We start from the raw sequence: 26,930 nt of genomic DNA on the forward strand, positions 1-26,930 counted from the left end.
TAACATAAGTAAATGTGTTTTGTCTATTAAAGTAGTTCAAATAATCTTTCTTTTAACTGGACCTGCAATATAACCCAGTGACCCTCCTTCGCGGACTTTTCCATGGCGATTTCAGCCACAGTTTCCTGTCCTTGACCCAGGGAGACATTGTGAAGCTTCCCAAGGTCAATAGTGAAACCCAGCTTCCTTCCTGGGAAAACAAAGGACTGATTTTTTATGTGCTAACCTAAACACTCTTTTATATAACTGTGACTGAATTCTAAAGCAATGGCTGGACACTTAAATTATTAATAAATCAACACATTACAGTATGTGATCAGGCAGTTGTGTTTGGATGCATGCAGCTTTCTGAACAGTACCCAGCGATTCGACATCTTTAAGTGGGTCCACTCCTGGGGAGAGGATGAAGAAAATAGGGGAGGAAGGACCACTTTCTCTAAAGGACTTCGCAAATTCAGTCTTTCGTCCCTCTGTATACTTCACACCGAGCTTCTCTTCAACAAAGTTCCTAGGGTCGGGTTATATTGACATAAACGAATGAACAAACACAGCTTTTAATAGTCCTTATATGGAAATACACTTAAAAAATAGAAAAGACAAAAACACAGTGAAACAAGCAGGAAAACAAATCCTCATCACCTTAGAGCATAGGTCATGCGGTCAGGCCTCAGGGCTCTCATCATGATCAGTTTCTGCAGCGAGCTTTTTCCCTTCCACTCCTGAGGAAATTTCTCCTTCTCGGGACACTCTGACTCCACCAGCTTCTTCCAGCGCTTGGGTGAACCTTCAATATCCCGATCCAGACCACGAAACTCATCAGTGAAACTCATAACCTGGACCGATACAAAGGAGAGAGCAGTTTTTGATTTGCATTGCAATTCAAATGCCAACAAAAATAAATGCTGCGTGTATGTGCCTGTGAACCTTGATGGCGCTCCAGGCTGAGTTGGAAAGAAAGTCAAGGGGGCTGATGTAGCTGTGGTCAATGTTAAAACGCAGTAAGAAGTCCAACTCTCTCACAACTATCTCCTTACTCATCAGGAGCAACTGAAATAGGGAGAACACAGTCAGGGACAAACACCGTCTTTGTCTAACCCTTCCACAAACACACACACACCTGGAAGGCCAGCTGTGCCGTAAAGGTGAGCTTGTCTCTCTCAAATAGTCCCCTGCTGATGTAGTTGAAGGTGGAGTATGTAACACAGTCTATGAGCGTGTTTACTCTGCTCTTTACGTCGTCACAGGCTTCTGCCAGCTCCACTGCTTTGTGGAAAACAACGTTAAATGCCTGAGAACAAAACGACAAACCAATTTGTAGGATGTATTTGTTTGCTGCATAATTTCACATAAATTTGGATATTTTACATCTTATGTTAAATTCAGTTGTTGGTTCCTAGGTTGTGGTCAGGCCCTATATTTACTTCTGGTTACCTTGAGGCTGAACTGGTACATGGGGTTGATCTTGTTAAGATCATTCATGATAAAGTAGAGCAGAGAAGCTCTGACAGCAACAGGGCGATAGTGCTCTCTGGCTTCGTTTATCTTTACTTCATTAACTTTTGCTTCCAGAACCTGCGAATGAGAGATGACAGAAAAAAGAAAAAATATGAAAGGGAGTAAAAAGTAAGTTAACTTACTCTAATATTCCATTCATGTTACTGCAACAACGCAGTCATGTAACCCGATACCTTCATCTCAATCTCAGCAGCAGTGTGCTTTGTGGTCTCAAGCTTCTCCACCAGCACATTGTCACCAAGGAAGTTACTCTCTGCAGCAGAGAGCCGGGTTAGCAGCTCGTCCTCCAGAAGCTTCAGCTCAATCTTAAACATGTTCTGCTGCTTTGTCAGTTCACTCTGTAGGAAGACGATGCAAATATATAAAAAGAAGCATAAATGGAACCAGAATGATGAATTACATATACTAGACTTCATCAAGAAAAATGCCAGCTGGCCTCATTAAACGATGAACTCCAACATGCACTGGGACAGCTAAATACCAAACAGCAAATCGAGTTCAGGTAACCCGGGTCTTGTACACAAGAGAGGAAGGAATTAAGTGGGAGATTGCATGTTGCCCCCTTGTGAAGCAAAAGGCAGTGGTTGGGGAGAGGGAGGCCTTAACGTTTCTTAAACTCTTAGACTGCTGGTCTCGGACCCAGACAGGCAGTACAAAATGAACAGACTCATCAACAGAGAACTCCATCAACTGTTCCACTCTACCTTAAGCTGCTCAAGGTCTGGCCTCTCTTGATTCACCACCTGGGCCAGGAGTTGGTCCTCCAATCCATCTCTGGTTACTGTGAAATTAATGAGGGTGGTCTGGGCTTGAATCTCTGGCTTATAGTGAGGACTAGCCAGCTTAGTGTGGAGAATCAGTCTGAAGGCTGGGTGGAAGAAACACTCTTTGTCTCCAACCTTTATACAACTGTAGCAGCGGGACAAGGAAGAAGAAGAGTGCGGAGCATGATAAAATGAATGAACCCAGTGTCATATGAATGATCTTCGATACATGGAAAAGTGGCATTGATGAGCAAGTTGTGGATAAGTGATGAGATCCTTACTTCCTTATACCCCACCCCTACCCCTTTCCCTCCTTTCTACCTTACCCACTTCTCCCCATACCTCCTTAGACCCCCCCCCCCCCCCCACCCTTCCAATCATCCTCTCTCTTTACCCACTCTCTACCATCCCACCCCCACCAGCCTCCTAACCATTTTCTCCTTCTGAATTTACCCACTTCTTCTTCCTTCTGATCCATAACCCTTGTACCACCTCGTCTGCTTTCAACGTGTAAACATGTAGTGAAAGGTTCACAAAACCCTACAGACAGGACTGAACATAGATCAATATATTTCTGATGAAACAAATCAGCTCTGTTCATGTGTTCATTTTTTAATAAATATGTGAAAATTGATTGAATTCTCCTGGAGTCTTACAGTTTTTTTTCTAGGTCATGTTTAATCTATAACAACATCTTTTTTTGTACTTTACCGTCAGATTTTGTTTTTACGGGGCTTTTGTTTTTCTGTGTCCTTATCTGCTACTATCTGCCCTGATGGCTAGGTGAGTACTTAACCAAGTAATGCAGTAATTCTTCAAGGAAAAAGCTTTCCCTTAAATTGGGCTTCATTCACCAATATCTGTGTGGAAATGTTGTCACCCTGAACCCAAAATAACTGCACATACAAATTTAGTCCAGTTCTTAAAGCATCTGCAGAAAGGAGAAAAACTCAATCACAGCAATTCTGTGTGTTACCTGCCCTTCTTGATTGTGTGTCGACCCAGAAGGGGGTCAATAACGGGGTCAATCGTCTCCTCGAGGTTCTCGATGAGGACAGTGTCCCCTGCCACTACAGCCTGTTCAATAACATCTACATATCTGTAACAACATTTAAGATTAATTGATAAAACTGTAGAAATTGTAGCACTGTTATTATTTCTGAATTGCTACTAAACAAATTTACACTTCCTCGAGCTGTGGAGGTCTCGAGCAAGCATCAACAAAGGAAACACTCACCCTCTCTGCCCCAGACTGACAACCTTGAGGCTGTTACCATAGCGACTCTTAATCCATTTGATGCCCTGCAGCTGAGGGTCGATAAGGAGAGGCCAGCGCTCACCTGCAACAATAAACTCCTTATTTATACACAGAGATGTGCTAAGAAGGAAACCTAGTACCGTAGCGTTTGTAATGTTTGTTATAAAAAGCCAGTTACACTAAGTGAAAAACTCCACTCACAGTTAGTAAGTATGGTGGCATTCTGGGTAGACATTTTGTCTCCTGGTAAGCCTTCATTGTTCCACTGGGCAACCATTGCATCATCAGTCAACATCGAAACTGGATCTAAGCCCTCTGTCATGGGAATGGGCATCTGATAGAAACAATGGTGTGTGTTCATAGAGAAATAAGACACAAGCTGTTGTGGAACGGCAAAGATACCGGAGGGAATAACTGCATTTGCAGAAGAAAATTAAAGGAAATATCTCAGTGTTTTAAGATTTTAACCTTCTGGCTGTGTAGGAACGGCATCCAGAGGTTGTCCAGCAGCTCTTTCCTGTACTTCTTTGAGAAGGATCCGGCATAAGAGATGAAGGCTGCGGTTAGAAGGACGTCCCCACAAAGCGTTTCCTCCTGCTCATGGTACTGAGCCACTGAGTGAGCCCAGCGCACGTTCTCACTCTGAAAAACACACACAGACACAGTTGCTCTGGGTAACACTCAGACAGCTTTTTAAAATGGTCTTGAGCAATAGTTCCCCAGGATTTCTGAAGGTCTTTCAAATTTTTTCTTTGGACATTGGCTGCTTTTGAATCCTTAGGCTTGTTGTTACTAGCAGCCTGCAAAAACACATAATTCGTTTTTATGTCTTCAGTTAAATCTACCAAAAATGCAAAGATAACACAGTTTGACAGGAATAAAATAGTATTAGAGCTATTAGCCCAAAAAACTGGCAGCAGCATGGTGTGTAGTGTGTCCCTAAAAAATTTGAGGGAAACCTGGCAAGTGGAGGGCAAAAGAAATGGCAGGCATTAAAAAGCAATCTAAAGCAAATGAACAGTATCTGAACAGTGTCCTCAAGAAATAAGAAACAATTTAACAAAGACACAAAACTCAGAAACAATGACCTGATCTGAGAGATGCATCTAGCCCTTAAATGAACCGTTCCTTGAAGCGTATTCAGAAATAGTCTCAGTGGAGGGGTCGCTGAGACTAAGAGGTTTCCCTTATTAAAGAGGGGAAACTGGGGGAAAAGACTGAGGTATGCCAAATACACAAGAACTGGACTGAAAATCAGTGACAACAGGTCTGATGGAGTGATGAATACAAATGTCATATTTGTGGTTCAAATGATTACTTAATTCCTCAGCGTGACAATGATCCTCAATGCACTTCATATGCAGTAAAAGCATAAATGGATAGAAAAACGCACAATTAACACTATCAGAACCCTGACATCACCATTATTGAAGCAGTGTAGGATGATCTGGACAGAACAGAACAAGAGTCAGCCAACGTTCAAAGAAGAGCTTTCAATGTCCTTCAAGATGCCTGGAGAGCTTTTCCTGAAGACTACTGGAGCTTCTTGAGAGAGTTTAGGCTGTGTTGCACAATGAAGGTAGTCATAGCATATAACAACTGTACAAAGTCTGTTTTTGCCTATACTGTATTTCCATGTAGGTCAGAACATTTTTAAGTAAATCACTGAATCTATTTCCCTTTTTCCCAGCAGAATATAAAGAAATGAGAGGTGGCTTAAGACTTTTCCACAGCACTGTATACTTACCTCTAGTCCTTTGACCAGCCGATTAGCTAGCTCTATTGTCTTGTTTGTGCGGTTGACCTCTTCCTGAAAGCGAAGTTTCTCTGATGTTGCCTTCTCAAAAGCTATTTTCAGAGTTTCCAGACTGCTATCCAGCTCCTGAGAAAGGAGAAAAAGGAACAGATGAAAATATTATGAATGCTGGCATTTGCAATTAACTAATTAATTTTGTTGTCAAGCACCAAATAATCCAATCTGTCCAATTTAAACAGACGTACAGCTAGTTTTTTCCGCAGGGCGTCTAGCTTCTCAGCAGCCTCAGCCAAATCAGCGTTAGCCTGAGTCAGACACATTCTCTTCATCTCTACCTCGCAGAGCACCTGGAAACAAGAACATCCTTACAGCTGAAACTAAAGTACAGTATAACCTTTGTTATAAGGAACATCATTCAAAATAACAAACAGCTTATCTAAATCAACATATTCATCAAATATTCTTCATATAATCCTATAATAAAGAAATAAGAGAAGAGATGTACTTACAAAAATCTATCCAAGGCAGCACAAGTTTTGGGGAAAAAGGCAAAAAAACAAATCAAACAACAAACTCAAAGTGTTTTACACAGAAAAAAATATAGCAAATGGATTAGCTTGGATGACACTAAATATCTGTGGCAGATGGTTTAGATGTTTACCTCGTGGAAGCGGATGATGTTGATCACCCATGCACAAAGGCCCGCAGCAGCAGAGGATTTCTGTTTTACAAAGTCAGGGTTGAACTCTGGGTCACTGAGGTACTCATCTCTCACACACCTCACCGTGGCCTCAGGGATGTTCTCTTTGTCAAAGTTTACCAGAGCCTGCAGGAAGTCATCCACCTGCACAAGCATTTGTGTTCAAATGGGTGTGCGTTAGATCAAATGGTTTCAAATGAACAAAATATTTTTCAACGTTTTTGAATTCTAAATCCTGAGTCAAAAAGTAGAATTAACTAAAAAAACCATATCTGATCTACAGAGTGTGAACATTGCTTTAGCTGTTACCTTTTTCAACCAGCATAGTGCCTCACAGAGGTTAAACCTCTCTTTAAAAAAAGAGTTTTTGAGGCAAGGTGGTATCAACAACACAGGAGATATTAACAATATGAAAGAACCCTATGTTACAAAAATTAAATATGAATGGGTTCATCAAAGTATAAAGTATATCAGATTGAAAAGTGCCAACAGTCACACAACAAAATAACTGCAGTCGCAATCAATATTAAATTGGAGTTGTGCAAGGATGAAGACTAAAAGAGAAGGTCGTGTTTTAAATGTTAAATATTTTTATCTCAGATGATTAGAGAGATTTTTTTTGGCTCTCCATTTATTTTTCTAATAGTGTATCCAGTTCAGGTTTGCAGGGGGACTGGAGCCTATCCTAACTTTCATATGAAAGGTTACATACAGTACACGGACAGGTCGCCAGATCTACCATAACATTAACCTAAAATGGATTTACTTTGGCGGTATCAAGCCATTAAATGAAGGAAAACTAAAACCTAAAAATCCTATCACCTTGCTCATGACCACCTTGGAAGCTTTCCAGCTGCGATCTTTGGGGATTCGGCCTTGAGGAGCCAGTAGCACTAGAACAGCTGCTGAGACGTTGGTGACGATGGCTGGAGGGTTGGGAAACGTCCTCAGCTCTGTCAGGTTTAACTAGATCAAACAGATGCACACAAATGCACAAACGCCCACAGTTTTAATCAGGAGCTCAGGACAACTTTATTAGATTTCTTTTATGCTTGCAATGGACTCATAAAATAAATGGAATGAAATGAAGTAAAACTTTATGTGTGTGCAAGTGTTTTACTCTGTTGAGTGTATTGAGAGCTGTGTTGGCTGCCTGTAGGGCAGGTTCAGCCTTCGCCAAGTCCTCTTCAGTCTCCTGTTGCTGTTTGGTCACTTTAGCTTGGATTGCTGCCACCTGAATCACAAAAATACAACACGCGTGTGTGTGTGTGTATGCTGTGAATGGATTGCTGAAAGTTTGGCTTGTTTCTGACCTATGTTATTACTTCTCTGCCCTCTCTTCTCTAATGGCCCTCTCATTGACAAAGTGGTTTAAAATGAACCTCAAAATGTGCAGTAATTCTGAAAATACATGGCTTTAAGTCTGTCATTTTGCTGCTCGAGAGGCCCTAGAATCACACTCTTACCCTCTGCTCTTCAGCATCAGCTACAGCTCTCTCTTGGTTGAGCTTGTCTGTCTGTTGTCCTATTTTAGCAATGAGGGCTTCGATATCTGTGTTTCTCTGCCACAGCTCTACCTCCTGCACTGCTAACTTGGCTTTGAGGTCCTCCACCTAAAGAAAAAAAAAGTAAGAACAAGAAACATAAACTTTTGTATACACTGGTGCAATGTGGTGTTTTTCCGCCTGACCTGTGACGCGGTAGTCTGCAGTTTTTGAAGTCCATTCTCTAATCTTTCCATCTTCTGAGTCAGCTCTGTGCGTTTCTTTCTCAACAGGTTGTCGTACAACTTCATAAACTCTAGGAAACTCTTTGGTGTGGTATAGTTGAAGTGCTTCTCATTCTGCTGGTATTTGACACTCACCTGTGAGGTGAATTCACAACAAGGAAACCAAGAAATCATATCAAAGAAGACATCAAGAGAGGTCATCGCTCGCAGTGCTGTGCAGCAGCTCTTACCTCATTGACACTCGTGTGAGCGTAGGAGATGAACTCACTGATAGATGCCCTCACATTTGGCTGCACAGTATGAACACACACATTGACTCACTTCACTGAGAGAGTAAGAAGAACCTTCTTATTTGATTTATTCACATAAAAGTAGCTATAGACATGTGTCTAAGTTAATAGTTATTTTAGTTCCTATTTATGCTTATTAGGTATCTATTATTTGAAACACTTGCATAATCAGCATCAGAGTTCGTACTTTTAAAAGCAGCTTTAGATTGTATCACAGAATTTAAACGAGAAGCACCTCCAGTCCAGGTATTTTCTCTATGAAAGTAGAGCTGACAGACTGCAGAGCAAGCTGAGGCCAAGAGTGGAACCAGTTTATGGCTGTACAATTTACTAGGGCTGGAAATTTCCGTGCACGTGTCCTTAACGTGAATCCAACTGGAGAGAAACATAAGACGACCTGGAGGGCAGAAAGGGTGACAGAAAGATTTGGTGAGATGACTATCAACACTGATCATTACATCACAGTTTCTACATGGTTTACATTATAGACCTTGAGCTGTCTTCGTATCCTTTCGATGAAAAAGCTCCAGCAGTTGTCTCTGGTATCTATGAGTCCTAATCCCCTCAGCTCCATACGGATCGATGAAACAATCATATCTGCTTCTTCATCACTAAAAAGGTCAGGAATATCCCCTACAAATGCAAAGAATGCAAACTCACTGTGTAGTTGTTCTTTCTTATATAGTCACTCTTACTTGGAGCAAGTCTATGTGACCAAATGAGACTTCTTTGCTATCTATTCAAATGCTCTCAAAGCCACTGACACCATCCAAAAATATTTTTTGCATTAATGACATTCATTCCTTAGATCTGACAGCTATTAAAGCAAAAATCTCAGTTATCTCAGTTCAGGTCTGTGTAGCCAAACCTGAGGCCAGCATGTCGTTGATCAGCACCAGGAAGCGCTCATCTGGAATCTGTGCATCTGTGTGAAGAAACACTGTCCCAATATTCTTCACCCCCACCTTTATATACAATGCAGCTATGTCACTCTGCAGACAAGGGTTGCAGCAAACACAAAGCAGGGAAACAAAACATCCCACATCATTCAAAACAGATGTGTTATGATATACAACCGTGTTTTGCATGTGGAAGTGCATATTTACTTTGAGGTCACTGATTCCATAACCTTTACGCAGCGTGATCTGGAAAACCTCCAGCATGCCGAGGAAAGCAGCCAGTCGACACAGGCTCTGCTTCCCACTCCCACCAACCCCAACCAGCAGGGCATTACCATAGGGGGCCTCCAGTATACGACTGATGCGACACCTGGGCACAAACACAGAACTGATGGTGTGTTTCTTGCCTGTGGTTTACATTTGCTTTGTAAATTCTTCTTTGTGCATGTTAGTTTGTGTCTGTGTGTGCCTCTTACACATGCTGGATTGCTTCTTCAAACAGTACCAAGTCCATGACAGCGTGCAACTCATTATAGTGCTCTAGAGCATCAGCCAGTGTCTTCTGGAGCTTCTCCCAGTCTGAAGCCTGACAAGAAAGGAAAAATAAAACAAATAAACTTGTCTCTCTTGAGGAAAGCCAGCACTAACCCGTGTCTACGTGGTAAATTCCATATACAATGAAACTAAGTTGCCACACACATATCAAAGACAGGCAATCTTTTTGCTAGCGACAATACAGTCATCCTCATTTCTGGTTTCTGTCAGAGCAGATACGACACATCTGGAGGCCACTAAATAAGTATGCTACAGTACAGATTCAAGTGATAAGCAATTAAACTCCCATAACGTATTTGACTACACTCTTAATTCTTATTTTAAACTCCATAAAGAACTTGGAGTGCAGACTAGCTTGTGTGTGTATGAATGTATCAGACCTGGTGATAGCGAGGCTCTCCCACTCCCTGGGCAAAGTGGCAGTACACCAAAGGCTGGTGGATAAAGATGGACTCATCTATTCCCTGGAGAGGGTGGCAGGACAAACAAACAAGAAAATACTGAACATGCCATAGCTGACTTTAATACTAAATACCAAAAGCATCACTTCTGCCACACTTCTTACATTTTGAAACATTTTTAAGACTAAGGTTTTATTTTAAATCGCTCATGTCTTACTTCGAAATATCTCTTGCCAGTGTCCAACAGGATTTTATCAAAGAGTTCTACATCTTTTTCTTCCATCAGTTTGTCTGAGTAGACCCTGGAGCTCTCATGAAGCCACAGGTGGACCAGGTCCATGGGGTAACGGATGCTTTCTGGCAAGGCAAACAGGATGCCCTATACAGAAATCGTATTAATAAACACATAACTATGCCACGAGAGAACTTTTGACACCAGAATTTTCAGTTTTTCAGGATTAACATTCCTACAAAAGTAAAATATAAAGCAAGCCGCCACCAATGACAGTTTTGCAAATGGATTCATATGACGTTTTCGAATTTGCTACCATGAGTGAAAAAAGGAGTCAACAGCATCCTTTTAACCAGTTCAAGGAAAAGATCTTCAACAGAAGTAAGTATTATTTCAGTTATATTTTTATGTTTTTATTTTTTTCTGGATGACTGAGCAAAGTGTGTTACCTGAAATATGTTGGAAAGGTCACGCAGATTGAAGATATAGTGGAAGCGTATGGCTGTAGGAAGAAAGTTCTGGCTAATTTTCTGGTGCAGGCAGATAGCTGCCTGTTTGAGGAGAATCAAAAGATAGTGACACAGAAACAGATAAATGTTGTCTCTAGTCAAGTTTTAATACAAATGAATGCTGCACTGGCATTGTAAGTGTACAGTACCTGAATGAGAGTTCCAACTGAGCGAGAGACCCCGTAGCTAAATCCTCCCTGAAGAAAGTGAGCTGACAAGATGCTGGAGAAGATGGTAGCTAATGCATCAGCACTGGGGAAATGCACTGCAAACACTGAGAAATGCCTCTGAAAGGGAGGCAGTAAAGATTTTACCAACAGGAATCTGTGTCTGGACCCACTTAAACTGAGAAAGTTGCATTCTGAACTACCTTTAAAACTACCTTTAAAACTAAAAAACTACCTTTAAAATCGTAAAATGAGCCAAAATGGTTTCTGCATGTCTTTGCCAGTTTATCTTATTTAAATTTTTTAAAATAAGTATTCAATGAAATTATGTAAAAAGCCATAGTGATCAAGTATAGTTTCAGTAGATAGGAGAATTTTGATAATAACATTTATAAACAAATACAATTTACGCATAAAGAACTTGCAAATGTGTGGCAGTACCTGCAGTCTGGGGTTGATAGAGAAGCTTCCAGCTGTTGGGTTCATACAGGTGATATACTGGCAGTTATGGATTTCTTTCAAAACCAGCCGCTGTCTGTCAAACCTACAGTACAAAGATCTGTTGGTTAAAATTCACACTAAGCACTAAACTCTGTGTAACAGTTGTGTACAGAGTATATATGTGTATTTGTACACTTTGGCAGTATGAAAGCAGTATAAATATGCGAGTCCATCATGTGCGTCTTATCCTACCAGTGGCTGTAATCAAGGTGCTGGCGGATGAGGGTGTGTGGCTGGACAGTCCCATAAACATCCACCTCAGGCATGTTGAGGTCATCTATGAAGTAGATAAGTCTTTTGGCGGTGGGAGGGCCAAATTTACGACCAGCTTTCTTCTCTAGAGGTTTCTCCAAGATGCCTGGAGTACATTTAATACACAAGACAGTTTAGGAAAATGACAAAGTGACAACAGTCTTCACAGAAACTCACTGACTGAAAATCTGAACTGAAATTTGAAGGAAAAAAGAATTGAAGATACAGGGAAACTCAGAATTTTTTTTATGAAGCCTGTGCCATTCAATCAGTATGAACAGGCAAACACAATTAGATACTACCACAATAACATAATGCATAGACAGGAAGCACACATATCTCATTAGAAGCCTTTTTTCAGATTATTAGATTTATCTTATTATATTTCCCTAATTATTCGATTATCATATGTATTATATAATTTGCTATATTAATAAAAAATACACATGTGAAAAAATCTGTTTGTGTATGCTCATTTCAGAGATCCTTACGCTGCAGCATGGCAGATGTAGTATAGTAGTTGAAGGGAACTTTTGCTACTATGTAATCCTCCTTCAGCTTAGCGACTTTATCAGACACCAGAATAGTCTTTCCCACTCCTGCATTGCCCACTAACATGATAGGTTTGCCTCTCTGTAGCAGAAGGTCCATGAAGTAGGTGAGACAGATGGTCTCTGGAGTGTGGACAAGCACCGTCTGAAACAGACAGTGGATGAGCGCGCTGAGAGATCTAAATCAACATGTTATAATTATACAGGACACTCTGGCCTGCTGTAGACAACCACACGCATTCATTAGTCTAATAACATACCTGTAACGGAATATCAGGCTCCAGCTCAAATGGCACCATCTTCTCACTCCACGGAGTAAACTTTTTAGTCTCAGGGTCAATGAAATAGTCAAAGACGGTCCCTTGTGAGGGAAACTTTACGGCTCTCATCTCTTTGGACCACCAGCGGCTAAATTCAGCACGGTAGTCATTGAGCTATAAAGGTAAAAACACTGTCATTATATGGTATAATAATGTGAATTATCTGATACGATTAGAAGAAACAGTTAGTCACTGCACACATGATCTTGAAAGAGAGCGCCTCCAAAAGCCCAGACGCAGGCAAAGACAAAGTAGATCTCATAGAGTTCTCTGGGAGAATCAGCTGGAGTGTTGTCCTCAATCAGCAAGCAGTCCAACAACGAGCACAATGTCTGATTGAGCAAAACACAGAAATGCTGCATGTGACTGAACAATAACAACAGAAAAATATAATATTATGGCTCTGTAGGCTGCATTTGATATCCATAAAACCCTACATGTACCTGCACCATGCTGTTTTCTGGAATGGGTGTGATGGTTTTCAGGTTGCAGCGAACTTGTTCCAGACAGTATGGCACATACTTATCAAACAAAATAGTGAGGTTGGCTCGCTCTGACTGGGCTTGCCGTGTGTCGATCCAACTTGTCACATAACTGAAAACACAGTAAAGGCAGCTCTGCTAACCAAGATAACCTTAAGAAAAGAAACAGAAGACTGTGATTTCATGCGTGCATTTAAGCATTGTGTGTGACTTACGAGCTCCAACCCAAGTCCTGTGGGTTGACACAGAGTATTCCTGCCCTTGACACTGTAGCTGGAGTAGCAGCCTTCAGATGAGAGATCTCAAAGAGAAGACGCATGGACGAGGACAAGCCAATCCTCTCGTTACTGGCAAGTGTCAGAACCTGAATGTGGAGAGAAAAGCAGAAGGAGTGGAGCTCAAGCACTGGTTCAGAAATATAAAGTATGCACTAACTTAATGACTGGCATTGGCAGAAATGTATATACATATTAATTACTTATTTGGAATTTGGTTAAGTTAATACAAAAAGAACGAGACATATTCAAACTCCTGGATGAAAGACAAAAATGTAACATTAGCAGAATGCAAACATAGAGATGATCTCTTACCTTATTGTCATCCATAACTGTGTTGAGTGACTCGATCCACATAGGGTCAATATCCCCATCCAGAACAATCCATTTGGGTCCATCATGGCCCACCGAGGCCAGCTCTCTCATGGTAGAGGAGAACAGACCTGTAAAAGGAAACAGTGACACATGGTAAATCCATTTTTACATACTAAACCATCACTGCAGCAAAAAAGGTATTGAATGCAAAATTGTGAAATGAACTGGTAATGAAATTATTGCACACGAAACCTATTTAAACAGGAGTGGGCTGTGAAATAGAAAAAGTGCATTAACTTTCTAATTATTTCTGAGAGGAGGCTTTGGAATAAATTATGGTCTTGGCACCAAAATAAATCAGACTTGACAGCGACCCAAATTCTGGAGGAAAAACTGGTTCTCTTGATCATCATTTATTGCACATTAAATCCTTTGTATAATCCTCCTGCTTCTCACCATCCTTCCACTCTCTGGTAGCAGGGTGCAGGTATCCAAACAGCTCATCTGTGGTGACAGCTTTAGGGTTAATATCATTCCATAAGGGCTTCATCTTCATGTTTGCATAAGTCCTATGAAGGGTCTTCAAGATCTGATAAGTAAACAAGATCATTTATATAAGTGGTTTTAGTTAATATGTTTGGGCATATTTTGGGTATAAGAAGTTGGATCACACAGATATTTATAAAAAACCCACATAAACAGTTTTAAAAATGTTCATTAGTTGAGTTAACCTGACTTTTTCCAGTACCCGGTCCACCAACTACAAATACAGAATGTCTAACAGCCAGCAGCTCCTCCAGCTGGGTCACCTGCAAACATGGAATCACATTAATGGTGGGATTTCTGAAAAAAATTCTCTAAAATACTGCAAGTTCACTCAGAGAGATACAACAAAAAAATACAACCAAAATTATTAACAATTAGTTTATGTTACAAACCACAAAGCTTTATATATTGTTCCTCTATTGACCTGTGGGAATTATGCATTTTCCCCAAGTTAAAATTAGCTCAGAACTTCATGAATGTGTTTGTAAAGCGATCTGGCACGTTGATTTCAGATCACCCTTAACTATCATTGCTCATATGTCACTGAAAAAGAAGCAGTTTAACACTTAATTTAATACTTCTATTAGATTTTAAAGATTTTTGTCTATTAAATCACTAATTGAATGAACACAATAGGAGGCAACTGATTAGTGTTTATATATTGGAAGCTTTATGAACTGTGTGTCTGTATTTCCTTACTCCCTGCAAAAAACAGAAATACTGCAGGGAAAAATGGAACGAGGAGCAGCCACAGTGAACTGTCAGATGAAGAGCTGCAGGTGACAGACTCCACACCTCCAGCTTCACAGTGAGGTAACAGATCCTTTCACTGTGCTCTGTCTGCAGACTCAGGCCATGCACGGTATGAAAACCACATCACGGTTGCTCACAGAATGATGGAAAAAGGAAAATAATCCCTTGACATTTTTATTATAACAACTGTTTTTCTTTTTCCCACAATTCTGAGAAATCTAAAATTAACGTTTGTTCACCGTTACCACCACTAACGAAAGGTGTTGCCAAATAAACTATACTATATAATAAAAACACAGATGAACCTTAAGTATGAAATTTTCCTCAGGCTGCAGACGCAGCTCACTGACTGACTGGCGAACAGCATTTTCTAGCTTTGGGTCTCTCTTCCTGGGCACATCCAGCTGTGGAAAGAGGTCACTGATCAACCCAAGGAAGATGGGAACATCACTCGTCACGATCTTAGGAAGGTTGAAGTCTCTAAGAGCCCGCATCAACACCTGGTGAGACAATATTGGACGCACAGTTTTGATGAGGCAATTTCTGATAACCTCAAATTTCTGGAAACAACCATGAGAGCTGAAACACTTCAGTGTAAAGAACAGCTCTCATTAGTGATCACGAAGAGACACACACCTGTTCTTCAGGTCTGCTACGCTCCTCTCTCTTCAGAGATCCAGCCACAACCAGCACTGATTTGATAGCCCGCAAACCCCAATCATAATGATCCTGACAAAATAAGCAATTTAAGTGTTTGTGGATGTTATAATAGAAGGACACAAACAGCCAGTTTAAGCTGAGAGCTAGTACTCCACACAGTATAAGCAAAAATAGTTTGTATTTTTATTAATATACTATATTTACTACATCACACACAGAGGAACTGGAATATAAATAGGAAAGTTATGGCGATTAATCTTCACACCTAAACACAAAACCATAATCTGATGAATGGCACTACCACTACTTTGCATTTTAATAAAAGCTGGACCACACTTCTGATGCCTATAAGAACATTGACAGTGAAATTAAATTCCTCTTCTTCCCTCCACTCATCAGAAAAAACCCTGAAGAAATAGTCAGAGTTCGTTCAGTTTACTGACAAATTGTTTGTATGTACGCACTTGTTTGGATAGCAGCTCTTTACAGAGAGTGTAGAGACTGATGAATTTGCGTGCCAGTAGCCGTGCATCTATGAATCCTTCAGCCACCAACATGATCTCACAGATCAGTTCAAAATCTGGGATCACCATCGCACAGGGCCTGAGCATTTAGAAAATTAACCAATAAATAATCATGTAATATCTGACATTTATTTATTGCACCCTAAAGTCTGCTCTTTGTCTCATATCAGACCTGAATAGAGCTTTGAGGTTCTCTGGGAGCTCTGCTCTTCCAGCATAACCTGGGTTCAAAGTGATGAAGATTCCTACTGTTGGCTTCAGCTCAATCTCCTCCCCCAGAAAATGAAACCTACATACACAGCAACAAATACATGCTGCTAAATGGATGCTTAGAAAATATATAGAATGGATTAGTAGACAAATGTATAGATGGTACAACATACATGTCATTATTTCCACATAATACCTCTGTTTTTTGTTGCGTACAGCATCCTGTATAGTCTTGACTTGCACAGCTACCACAGACAGAACGTCCACCGAGATCCTGTTGAATTCATCAAAGCAACCCCACACTCCTGTCTGAGCCAGGCCCTTATAGATGTTACCTATAGACTGAAGGATGAGATGCTATGGCTGAATGGTGGAATAAATATCAATAACAACATAAAAAAAGAATAAATGTGACATTAACGGGCACTAGAAGAAACATCTGTGCAGTCCAGGTTACCTTGTAGTCCATCTGTTCAGAGCAGTTGAACACATATACCATGATACCCAGGGAGCGTCCAAGGTCCTTAGTAGTCTCTGTTTTACCAGTGCCAGCTGGGCCTGACGGAGCACCACTCATAGTCAGATGGAGGGACTGGGTCAGGGTTATGTAACACCTGTCATGGTACGGTTGAGATTTAAATCACAGGAGAAAGAAAGTAATAGATAATTTGGATTCAATGAAGTTGTGCATTTGAAAATAATGTAGATTTAAAGCAACAATGCAATGTATTTGAATATAGTGGATATTGTGAATGATATAGAAAAAGCAAATATGCAAGATTTTAGTATTTGTGCTTTATTTTAAAATAACAACTATCTCAAACATTTTGCATGGGTGCCTACTATCACGTTCTGCACAGCTTGACTGTAGCATTAAGATGTTTAGTGCTAAAGTAAAGCGGCCTTGTTTGTAGTTGCAAAGCAAGTCTAGTAATTATGCGTGCCCTTACTCATATCTAAGTCTCTCCCTTTAGAATACAAATCATTACTAATGTATGCATTCTGTATACTTTTGCAAAGGTTTGGCTTATAGGAGAACATATATGTGCACATACCTGTCAGTGAGTGGAGTGATAACCAGTCTGTTTGTATTCCCCAGGTATTCATAGCTAAACTGGAACTGAGCGTCACAGATATTAATGTAACAGTGTCTCATTTCTTCATCCCAGCGATGCCGTAACTGGGACAGCCACGCAAATGCCTGTCCTGATGTCACCTTAGAGACATACAACAGCATCAGGATGGTCTGCTAACTAATGCAAAACTCATTTGAAATAATATCTAATAGTCGCAGTACCTTTTGAGTAATGAGATTGGCGACCACATCTCGAGCATGGACATCAATAGTGCCGACAGTCATAATTTTCTGTCTGTCTCCAGGGGTTAAATCGCCAAGCAGCATGTGGATTAGCGAGTTGAGCTGTGTGATCTAGAAAACCAGAATTCAGCAGACATCACTGACAAATACAATGATGCTACGATCACTTACCAGCCTAATAAAATCTTACATTATGGAAGTACCTGTTTCTTGTTGTAGTCCTTGAGAGCTGTCTCAAATCCTTCCTCCACCCTCTCAAAAGCAATGCCCACATCTGTCGCCCACCACACCTGACTACCAGTCAACCCCACCTGTTGATGGAAGGGAAACAGAGGTGTACACCAGATAGCTTGTATGTTTATAAAGTTAAAATGGTAAATCTACAGACTTTGCATGAACAGACCTGGGCTGGGTAGTCAAACAGCCACTGGTCTCGGGGTTTGTCCTCATAGGCAGCTACAGCTTCCTGTATCTCCTTTCGAACTGTACAGCGCATGGTGGTTTCTAAAGCACTTAACCAACACTCTGCCTGAATAAAAAAAATAAAAATGTTTGAAAAAAACTCTAAAATGAATTGCATGCAATATCATATTTTTTCAAATAAAACGGTGCTGATGTACTTCCACAAACAGAAACGGCATTTTGTTTTCAAAGTACCTGTCCTTCGCAGACACAGGGCTCAGAGAACGAAACATATTCTCCCTCTCGACTGTACATCCCTATCGCAACTGCCTCTCTCTCCTCCCCCCCTCCTTCAGCCCGGTCTGAGTCCTTGAAGCGAAGATCTGCTATATTGTCAAACAGCTTCAGCAAGTGTCGGGTCACCTGGAAAAAAATATACATGTGTACTCAAAAGACACACAGACTATTTTTGAGTTTGGTTTTATAGGCTATGATGTTAACAAAGCTCTGACGTTAACAGACCCTGATCTCTGACAAAAAAATCAAAAAGAAAACAAGATTTCTTTTGCCTTTCATTATTGTGTTTTTCCTTTTTCACTTTTTCCACTCCATAACACTGAAATATGGTTGGTATATAATGTACAAATAACCACAACGTGCTAACAATCTCTTTATAGATTCTTTCTAGAAAAACATGATTAAAATGTAATCTATCACCTGTCTGGGCTGTGTTCCCTTAGACACAATCTCCAGTAGATCGGAGGCAGAGACAAAATAAAATCTGGGGAATGTCAGTCTCTTGGTCTCCAGGTACTCAGCAAGGGCCTTCTCACACACAGACAGCCTCTGCTGTAAGGTTTCAAGGCTCTCCAGGAAGCCAGGCTTGTTGGTCACATCTACTACATTACTGTTCTGGACCACCTCAGTCATCAAACTCTGATTAAAACAAACAAATAAATCAAAGGAAATAAAGGGAGAAATGCAAAAAGACATGCTAAAAATATGTAGCCAAGCACGGCACTATATGTAGGCAGAGGTATGATTTACCTGAAAGTCAGTGTGTATTCCCTGAAAGCGTTCAGCATCATTGGCCAGCTGGCAGCGGATGTCATGGCTGTTGGTGAAGATGCTGTTAAGATGGGCCCAGGTCCTCTGGACAGACATCCAAGATGAGATGACAAGGTCTGCCACCATCAGCTTCCTCTGCCATCCACTTACTTCTGCCTGGAAATACTCTATGTACTTACTCATCAGGATATTCTGCAGCTGCACCTGAAAAGAAATGAAGCAGTAACTTTAAATGGCAATTTGTACAAAGAAGCCCTGATGAGCTGCTCTTGAAATTGCATGAACATTTTTTATATTCCCCATTGCCTATGCATTTATATAACTAGTCTTTGAGGAGTCAGTAATAAACCCAAGCCGTTCATACTAAAACTATATTATGGATCGCTGGGGTGTTAATATTGCATTTTGAAAGAATAAAGCAAACTGCATATCACATTCTGCAGCAGGCAGGCACACCTGGTTGTCCTCCAGTGTCTCTATCAGATTCTCATCTGCTTTGAGCAGAGGGGTTCCTGTGCTGGCATGAGTCTCATAGGACAGCGACATAATGCTCCATGTCTGGGTTATCTCTGCCAAAACCTAAAAACCAAAGACAGATAAGTTACTTCACAATGACGCCTGTTATTTAAAGACAACCAAAAAACAAGCGAAAGCGTTCGTTGACATCGGCTCATTCCTATTTGTGTATCATTATTTGTGAGTTCAGCTTTCTGAATCTGCTCATAAATATCTGTTCTAAGAATATAATGAAAGTCTAGTGAGTGCTTAAGTAATTAAATAATCCATCCATCAATAATCCACTACTACAAGATATATCACACAGTAATTGGTTGGTCTGGCGTCTTACCTTCTCAATGGCCATTTCTTTCACAGCCTTGTCTACTATGTTTTTAACCTCATCCTCCACACGATGAAGTTGCAATTCCAGCAGGTCCCCCAAGGTGGTGCCCTCACCCATCACAAACCTAACCTGAAGATTTAAAAACAAAAGCAGACTATGGGTGTGATGAAATTTCAGATAACTGGGTTCATCAAATCCAGAGAAGTGTCTGCAGAACAATGAGAGCACACTGCATGAAAACTAAAGCCAAACGAATGGATTAACCCCCACAGAGTGGCAAGTATAATATACCATGAGTAAAACTGATGAAAAGTTACTGAACAAGAAGAGCACTCGGGGCACAGTCCTCTGCCAAGACCAAAGCGCTAACAAATTTAAAGAACAAAACTGTATGAGGACCAAAATTTAATGGGCTGTTCTCTTACACATTCTCCACTCCGCCACCAAGTTTAATGAAATTTGGACTTGTAACTTTTGGGTTACACAGACAAACAAACAAAATGAAAAATGGCACAGCAGATGGTATGAGAGACTGTGTAGCAGCAGCAGCAGCAGCACAGATATTCCCCTACCCCAGTGGTGTTCATAAGCTGTTGCCAGTGTCTCTCCCTGACAGCTGAGTTTTGCAGCTCGTTGACAGCTCTCAGAGAGGTCAACAGGTTTTTCACTGTTGATTCCAGACCCATATAGACATCCCACACTCGCACCTCCTTATCCAGCATTTTCATCTCCTTCAACAGACAACAGACATACTCACAGTTATTGAAAAGGTACTCTTGTTTCAAACATGAAATAGTTAAACTGAATCAAAGTTCAAGTATTTATCCAGAGAAGAGTGCTATACTGTACTTTAGCAAACCGCCGGAGTTCCATGTCCATCTGCTCAACGTTGATCTCTTTCCATGGAGTCTTTGTCCAATCCTCTATACTGGTCTAGGATTTGCAGGAGATTAAGTGCATCATTTGATTATTTTGCATGCAGTGACTCACTATGGAGACCCTGCCTTGTATTAAAAAAAACTAGCATATTTGTATTTACAACCCCAATTCCAAAAAGTCAGGATGTTGTGTAAAATGTAAATATAATACAGCGTTTAGAAATTATGCAACACTTTCAGAATAATGTTCCTCAACTTGAAAGAATGTTTATTACATGGAAATCCCTTTCTGTGAGTGTAGTTCACTGTGCCATCTACCAACACAGGTTAAAGCTCTATCATGCAAAGAAGAGGCCACATGTGAGAATGATCCAGAAATGCTGCTGTGTTCTATTTTGAGTTTTGTTTTGTGATTCATTCTTTTTGAATTAAAAGATTTTCAGGGTTTTAGTTCTGTATTAGTTAGTCCTGACTTCAGTATTTCCTAGTGCCTATGGGTTGTCATTATTTATATTTCTACATCGTGGTTCTTGATTACGTGAGTACCCTTTTCTGTGTCTGGTCTGCCCTAGTCTCATCTACATATCGTGTCATCAGTATCTCAGTGTTTTCAACGCTTTCTGTCTCCCTGGTCATGTTCCCGTGTCTCTCTGGTCTTCCTGGGTTCTACCTGGTTTCCCAATCTCCGTTCCAAGTTAATATGTCTTCCTTCCTATTCCTCATGTTTATGCTTTCCTGTGCCCATAATCTTCTGTGTTTTATCCTTTTGTCTCCCCAGTCAGTTATGTTTCCATGTATGTTTAGCTCTGGTCCCTGCATCAAGCTCCTGTCTCTGTCTCAGTTTTGCTTCTTGTGTCTCTTTATTTAGATTCTGTTCGGCTGTGTTTACAAGTGTGTTCAATCTGCCTTAATTCCCTTCTGTCTATATACTCTCTGCATCTCTCTCTGTTCTTTGTCATGTCTACCCTCATGGTGTGTGTAGTCTCTGTCAGTCTGTTTAGTCAGTTTGTTAAAACGCCACACTGTCCACATTATTTAGCTTTTGATTTCTGTTTTTTTTTTGCCAGCACAATAAAAGCTGTGATATTACAAAAAAGCTGTCCACTCTCTGCCTACCACACACCTCGGTTCATGACATGAAATGTTTTCTGTGTCCGATAGAGAATAAAATATGGATTTGTGATATTTGTAAATTTGTAAATCACTGCCTGTTATTATTTACATATTACACACCATCCCAAATTTCTGGAACTGTAGTTCAACCGTACCTTTACAAAGACGACCATATCCCATACTGCTTTGACAAGTATGATGTCAGAGCGACACTGCCGCAGCTGCTTGTATTCTGGGAAGCTGACCTCAAACAGATCAGCTGTGTCCTGCAACTTCTTCATTTCCATCTCCATCGTAGCTACGCCTCGATTACACTGCAGGCGATTTTGATATGTTATTTAAATTTTCTTTAATCACAAACTGTGTACTACATTTGAAAGAAGTACTGTTAAGATTCTCCTTTAACAGACACTAAAAGAAATGTGCCCCCTGCTCACCTTATCAATAAGCTTATATGGCTCCTCCACACTGATTTTAAAGATTGACTCTGAACGAAATTGTTCTCTGAACTCATGCTGTTTGACCTAAAGTATGAAATCATAGCAAATTAAGGATTAATGCATATCTGCCTCCACCTTTCCGTCTATCATTTTACAGACACTGTGTGGGTTTCATATATAATGCAGGAAAGAAGTTTTATGTGTCAGATATTGAGCTCTTTGTAAGGGGTTGCCAGACTGACATCCTACCCCAATCACACAAAGCCTCACCTCAAACCGAACACATTTCCTGCGGATAACTGAAACCTCATTTGACTGTAGTGGTGCCACCTCATGTTTGACCGTGAAGGCAATTTTTCGGACACTTTTCCACTTTTCCGGCAGCTCCTGTGTTGTGTGGGAAAGAAGCACTGATAACTGTACATATCGCCTATGATAAAAGAAAAAATGTGTGTTTTTGAATTGGTTCACACTTCTAGCTGTGTGCAGACACTCTCTGGAAGCTGCTGTCCGTAGGTCTTTAGAAGTTCAGCGGTAGACTTAAGCGGTTTGAAATGCTGTTCGTCGCTGATCTGTCTGTCTCGTATGGCCATGAGGTGTCCCATGATTTTCACAAGGCCTGCATAATCGCCATCTGACACCTTGGTAGAAAGGCCACATGCTGTGTCCTGGACAAACTGGGACAATTCCCTCACACTGTTAAACAGAGAAGAAGGGAGATGAAGTGAGGTTTCAGAGGACTGGCTTTAAAAAATGTCTTTTAAATAATAAAAAAGTTTTATTTATTTTGACTTTTATGTGTCTCACCTCTGGTTCACGTGGTTAAGAAGGTGCTCTTTAAACATCCAGCTCCACTTTTTAATGACATTCATCAGTGTGTGCTTGAAGGGTCTGATATCTAGCTGTAGCCAACCACAAAACACCCTTCGGTCCTCCATTTTGCTCACTCGCACATACAGAGACTCAAACAGATTGATCTGAAATAATGAATAATTCAGTTATTATTGTTGTAATGCTTTCCAAATGTGAGTGAAATAAACCAAGGATACAGCATAAATGGATCACAAATGCTGAACACACTTGTTCTTTAAAGTTGTCCAGGGTGGGTGGGTTCTTTTTTAGTTCGTAGTCGGCATACAGCTCAGCTTCCTCTGTACTTAACGCATGTCCATAAAGTAGGAACTGTCTCATAAATTCAGACCTGTGAATATATGAGACAATTCAAAAATTATTTCTGTACTTGCTAACAATAAAAACAAATCAGAAACAGCCACACACAGCTGACCTGTCATCAGTCCAGAGGTAGCGGTAGCTAGAAAATGATGCCTGGTACTCCCTGACCTGTAAATAAACACTTTCACAACTATTTGCCTGTAAACGTCATAAAATAATCTTCCATATGTGACCAGAAAAAAATGTCACTAACCTTAGCGACAGATGCGCGTGCCCGTGAGCGGATTATGTGGCACATGTCTGACAAATCCTCCATTTCATTTATGTCACACTGCAAGATGGAAAATCAAGATTGCTTATGATAAGGGTCTGTTTACATGGAAGTATATGTATGTATATGTATATGAATCTAATCTGTGCGGCACCTGGTAGTTACTCAGCTGTTTGTGACTTGCCACTCTAGGAATGAGGGAAGCCATGCTTGTAATGTTGCCCACCATCTTATCCACAATATCATAGAAGTTACCAGTGTGGCTCAAGTCTAATGAAGGGTCAAAGGTCATCTCATTGCTGTTGAGAACCAACTGGACTTCAAACAGAGGTGTAATACGCTGAGCTGCATCTGTGTTGTCCATGAGGTACTGCAGAGAGCAGCGTACTGCGCTGGTGAAGCCTGCCAGGATCATCCTGTCAACATACTCAGTATAGGCATGCCACTCACTGCTGTCAAGATCCGTCACACTGAGGAGAGACTGGTTCTCCTGAAAATTATGTGTTGAATGAAAAGTTTAAACACCAAATAAACATACACATGAATATGGGTTGTGTTAACATTTGCAATGTGTGCACAGCATCTCTCCAGCATGGAGATTAATACGATGAATATACCTGCAGTAGTTTGTGTATCTGCTCCCCTGTACTAGTAATGAGAGCATGCTGTTTGGAAACACTCTCTTCAATGTCAGCGAAAACAAGAAGAGTAGAATCACGACTCTTTCTGGTAATGAAAGCCCGGTTGCTGAATTTACCCATCAAGGCCTGGATGGCTTCCACATTAGCTTTGCTCTTCTGGACACGACTAGAAATGCTCTGGCGATGGCAAAAAAAAAAAGGAGCAACAATTACAGGCAATAATTATGTTTCCGGCATCATGTTGCTTTTTGTTTTTCAAGTGCTTGCTGTAGAGTTGAAGCGCTCTGAGATAGGGCTATAATTAAGAAAACTAGCTTGGCCCACACATCAGCCCAAATGTTGACAGAGACAGTGCTTATTCTACTTAAAAAAGGAAAATCATTTAAATATGCTGCAAAATAGTGTCAACACATGTACTGAAAAACTCACCCATTAATGCAGGCACTGCCTTGCATCTTTTTGTTTGCTATAAGTTCAATACAACATTTCCTGCATATTTTCAGTACCTGTGCCAGGTCTCGTGTACTCTGAATGTAGTCCCATAGGTCATCCTGAGCCCATGTCAGTTCCCGGAGGGCCGGATTCAGCTGTCGTCTCATCCCATCCATCTCATCTTTGACCAGTCCCAGCTCTACAGCTAGGATGGTGCTGTGGAGCTGGTTGTACCACTGGGTCACCAAAGTCAGTGTTTGTGTGTACTGCATAATAAAATGCAGCATTAAAACCCCAACATATTTCTAAAAAACATGCTTTCTAAAGAAAGCTGTCAAGTCCAGTAAACTGTTTGAGGGTTAATGACCTACCATGTGTAGTCTCTCTCGTTTAGAATAGAGATGAAGAGCTGCTTGGGGAATGTTTTGGGTCTTCAGCATGCCCAGATATTTCACTTCTCTTAGCACAGATGCTAACTGTGGAGAGTGACAACAAAAGAAAGTACAATCTGATTTTCATAGATTATAGTGCATGATTTTGGAATAGATATCAGTTACTTCTAAAATTTGCACCAAACACCTTCTCATATTTTATATTTATGTGTATCCATTGTTTCCTCCCATGGTGATTAATTATACTAGTAAAATATACTTCATCTGTGTATCAAACTGCTGTTGCTACTTCTGGGGAATGTTTCACAAAGTGAGTTTAGTGGACAAAAATGTGAGTTTATTAACCTTGAGTTGAAGGAAATGCAGAAAGAGACACTAGTTTGAATAATGATTTAGCAGAGAAAAACACTCTATGTGCTCAATTTGATACTAGCAGGTTTTCTTCACAAAACCTTGAATTTCTCTCGATCTCCCTCCTGCAGAGCTTAAAGAAGCAGTCTGACAAGTCATTTCACTTCTGAACTCATACAGTCAAAATGACTGTGACTTTTAGATTTACACCTTTACTTTCCTCTATGTAATATCTTTTATCTGTGTTGTGTTAGTAGGATAATATTTTTAAAGTCTGTTCAAAAATTAATCGTCTTTGGGCTTACAGCAGGACTGAAGTTGACCTGGAAGAAGCCAGTTTCACTATCCAGTGCCAACAGTGGCTCCTTGAGGTGTGTTTCACAGATTTCTTCAAGCCCCTCGGTCCACTCTAAGAACATCTCCTCATCACGCTGGTCCAAAACCTCAAGCACGTGTTCACACCTCTGGAGGACATCTTGTGCCTCTGCACAATCCAGGGGCCTGGAAGAGAGAGAGAGAGGGAGAAAGAGATAATGCAGGAAAAGAAGTATACAGCAAGTGAAGTATAGGTCATGTGTATCCTGTAAACATTTGGCAGAAACAGTAAAATAAATAAATTCTGGTAATGAATATGCCAAATGCAAAAAAAAAAAAGCGTTTATAACCAAAATACATATTTTAGTTACACATTGTTAGTCAGATGATTAAATACAGGGTACAAGAATCTGAAATATTAGTTACAGCTGACTGCTTAAAGCCTTGAATGTTTGATGTTCTTTTAAAATCTTTAAATAATCAATGGACACAAGATGTATGTCAACTGAGGAAGGTAAAATTTTATTGATTTAATACCCTTAGTGATTAATAACCAAGCGCTTTGCAACAAAAAAATACTCTAAAATCATCCTTATTGTGTTTATTAGGTAGGTTCTTACATGTGGGGCAGCTGGCAGAGGTTACTCCTGTGAGTCAGAATCCGGCTTCGGAGCTCCTGCGACCATTTGAGGTTACCGGCCACTTGAGGCATATTCTTTCCCAGGATCGCAAAACCTGACTGCAGCTGAAACACAAGGTTTCATTCCATTTGGCTGACAACTTAATCTTTCAAATCACTTTGAGTTAACACTCTCACGCGGAGGTATGTGGACCCCAGTGCCATTTGTGTCATCTCAAATCTTCTGCTGTGGCTACAATTAACATGTAATGCATGCAAACTATTTATGAAGCAGCTGTTACAGCACTATGTTTCCACTGTAATTAACTACACTGTTCTCGCTGGGTGTAAGAGCAGTGAGCTGTGGATGTTTACATTTATATGCAAGTGTGCAAAGGCTCTGTTTACATATTTTTAATAATATTCATATTATTTAAATTAAGCTCCCAGTATACAGGAAATATATTTATTAGCAGTGCCATTTATTTTGTGAATACCAGCTGGTGTTAACT

General features: G+C 40.5%; 1 protein-coding gene across 1 annotated transcript in view; it reads right to left on the minus strand.

Annotated features, from left to right (window-relative positions):
• Positions 1-26,930, minus strand: part of dnah9l (dynein, axonemal, heavy polypeptide 9 like) — a 33,778-nt gene that overhangs the window by 4,090 nt on the left and 2,758 nt on the right. The window contains exons 7-76 of the mRNA XM_063462767.1: positions 26,420-26,544; positions 25,790-25,985; positions 25,113-25,217; positions 24,816-25,007; positions 24,286-24,486; positions 23,823-24,158; positions 23,651-23,728; positions 23,510-23,565; positions 23,305-23,425; positions 23,032-23,201; positions 22,698-22,920; positions 22,495-22,611; positions 22,222-22,308; positions 21,940-22,098; positions 20,643-20,726; positions 20,366-20,524; positions 19,800-19,922; positions 19,409-19,531; positions 18,932-19,156; positions 18,602-18,820; positions 18,140-18,307; positions 17,886-18,011; positions 17,686-17,793; positions 17,462-17,593; positions 17,220-17,380; positions 16,622-16,778; positions 16,361-16,506; positions 16,127-16,243; positions 15,895-16,033; positions 15,407-15,499; positions 15,076-15,270; positions 14,203-14,280; positions 13,928-14,060; positions 13,472-13,599; positions 13,097-13,245; positions 12,843-12,993; positions 12,600-12,731; positions 12,340-12,513; positions 12,020-12,224; positions 11,469-11,634; positions 11,217-11,319; positions 10,758-10,895; positions 10,549-10,650; positions 10,085-10,246; positions 9,847-9,930; positions 9,388-9,497; positions 9,119-9,281; positions 8,881-9,004; positions 8,503-8,645; positions 8,248-8,409; positions 7,953-8,012; positions 7,684-7,857; positions 7,460-7,606; positions 7,114-7,227; positions 6,816-6,959; positions 5,955-6,137; positions 5,539-5,640; positions 5,285-5,419; positions 4,006-4,179; positions 3,739-3,871; positions 3,517-3,619; positions 3,256-3,378; positions 2,220-2,424; positions 1,689-1,853; positions 1,432-1,572; positions 1,118-1,288; positions 925-1,047; positions 640-833; positions 360-508; positions 63-190 (exon numbers count right to left, since the gene is read on the minus strand). Of these exons, the coding sequence (XP_063318837.1) occupies positions 63-190; positions 360-508; positions 640-833; positions 925-1,047; positions 1,118-1,288; positions 1,432-1,572; positions 1,689-1,853; positions 2,220-2,424; positions 3,256-3,378; positions 3,517-3,619; positions 3,739-3,871; positions 4,006-4,179; positions 5,285-5,419; positions 5,539-5,640; positions 5,955-6,137; positions 6,816-6,959; positions 7,114-7,227; positions 7,460-7,606; positions 7,684-7,857; positions 7,953-8,012; positions 8,248-8,409; positions 8,503-8,645; positions 8,881-9,004; positions 9,119-9,281; positions 9,388-9,497; positions 9,847-9,930; positions 10,085-10,246; positions 10,549-10,650; positions 10,758-10,895; positions 11,217-11,319; positions 11,469-11,634; positions 12,020-12,224; positions 12,340-12,513; positions 12,600-12,731; positions 12,843-12,993; positions 13,097-13,245; positions 13,472-13,599; positions 13,928-14,060; positions 14,203-14,280; positions 15,076-15,270; positions 15,407-15,499; positions 15,895-16,033; positions 16,127-16,243; positions 16,361-16,506; positions 16,622-16,778; positions 17,220-17,380; positions 17,462-17,593; positions 17,686-17,793; positions 17,886-18,011; positions 18,140-18,307; positions 18,602-18,820; positions 18,932-19,156; positions 19,409-19,531; positions 19,800-19,922; positions 20,366-20,524; positions 20,643-20,726; positions 21,940-22,098; positions 22,222-22,308; positions 22,495-22,611; positions 22,698-22,920; positions 23,032-23,201; positions 23,305-23,425; positions 23,510-23,565; positions 23,651-23,728; positions 23,823-24,158; positions 24,286-24,486; positions 24,816-25,007; positions 25,113-25,217; positions 25,790-25,985; positions 26,420-26,544 (10,116 nt within the window). The remainder of the gene's footprint in view (positions 1-62; positions 191-359; positions 509-639; positions 834-924; positions 1,048-1,117; positions 1,289-1,431; positions 1,573-1,688; positions 1,854-2,219; positions 2,425-3,255; positions 3,379-3,516; positions 3,620-3,738; positions 3,872-4,005; positions 4,180-5,284; positions 5,420-5,538; positions 5,641-5,954; positions 6,138-6,815; positions 6,960-7,113; positions 7,228-7,459; positions 7,607-7,683; positions 7,858-7,952; positions 8,013-8,247; positions 8,410-8,502; positions 8,646-8,880; positions 9,005-9,118; positions 9,282-9,387; positions 9,498-9,846; positions 9,931-10,084; positions 10,247-10,548; positions 10,651-10,757; positions 10,896-11,216; positions 11,320-11,468; positions 11,635-12,019; positions 12,225-12,339; positions 12,514-12,599; positions 12,732-12,842; positions 12,994-13,096; positions 13,246-13,471; positions 13,600-13,927; positions 14,061-14,202; positions 14,281-15,075; positions 15,271-15,406; positions 15,500-15,894; positions 16,034-16,126; positions 16,244-16,360; positions 16,507-16,621; positions 16,779-17,219; positions 17,381-17,461; positions 17,594-17,685; positions 17,794-17,885; positions 18,012-18,139; positions 18,308-18,601; positions 18,821-18,931; positions 19,157-19,408; positions 19,532-19,799; positions 19,923-20,365; positions 20,525-20,642; positions 20,727-21,939; positions 22,099-22,221; positions 22,309-22,494; positions 22,612-22,697; positions 22,921-23,031; positions 23,202-23,304; positions 23,426-23,509; positions 23,566-23,650; positions 23,729-23,822; positions 24,159-24,285; positions 24,487-24,815; positions 25,008-25,112; positions 25,218-25,789; positions 25,986-26,419; positions 26,545-26,930) is intronic.

Source organism: Pelmatolapia mariae, linkage group LG18 (assembly GCF_036321145.2).
Source record: "Pelmatolapia mariae isolate MD_Pm_ZW linkage group LG18, Pm_UMD_F_2, whole genome shotgun sequence".
In the NCBI taxonomy this organism is placed as follows: Eukaryota; Metazoa; Chordata; class Actinopteri; order Cichliformes; family Cichlidae; genus Pelmatolapia; species Pelmatolapia mariae.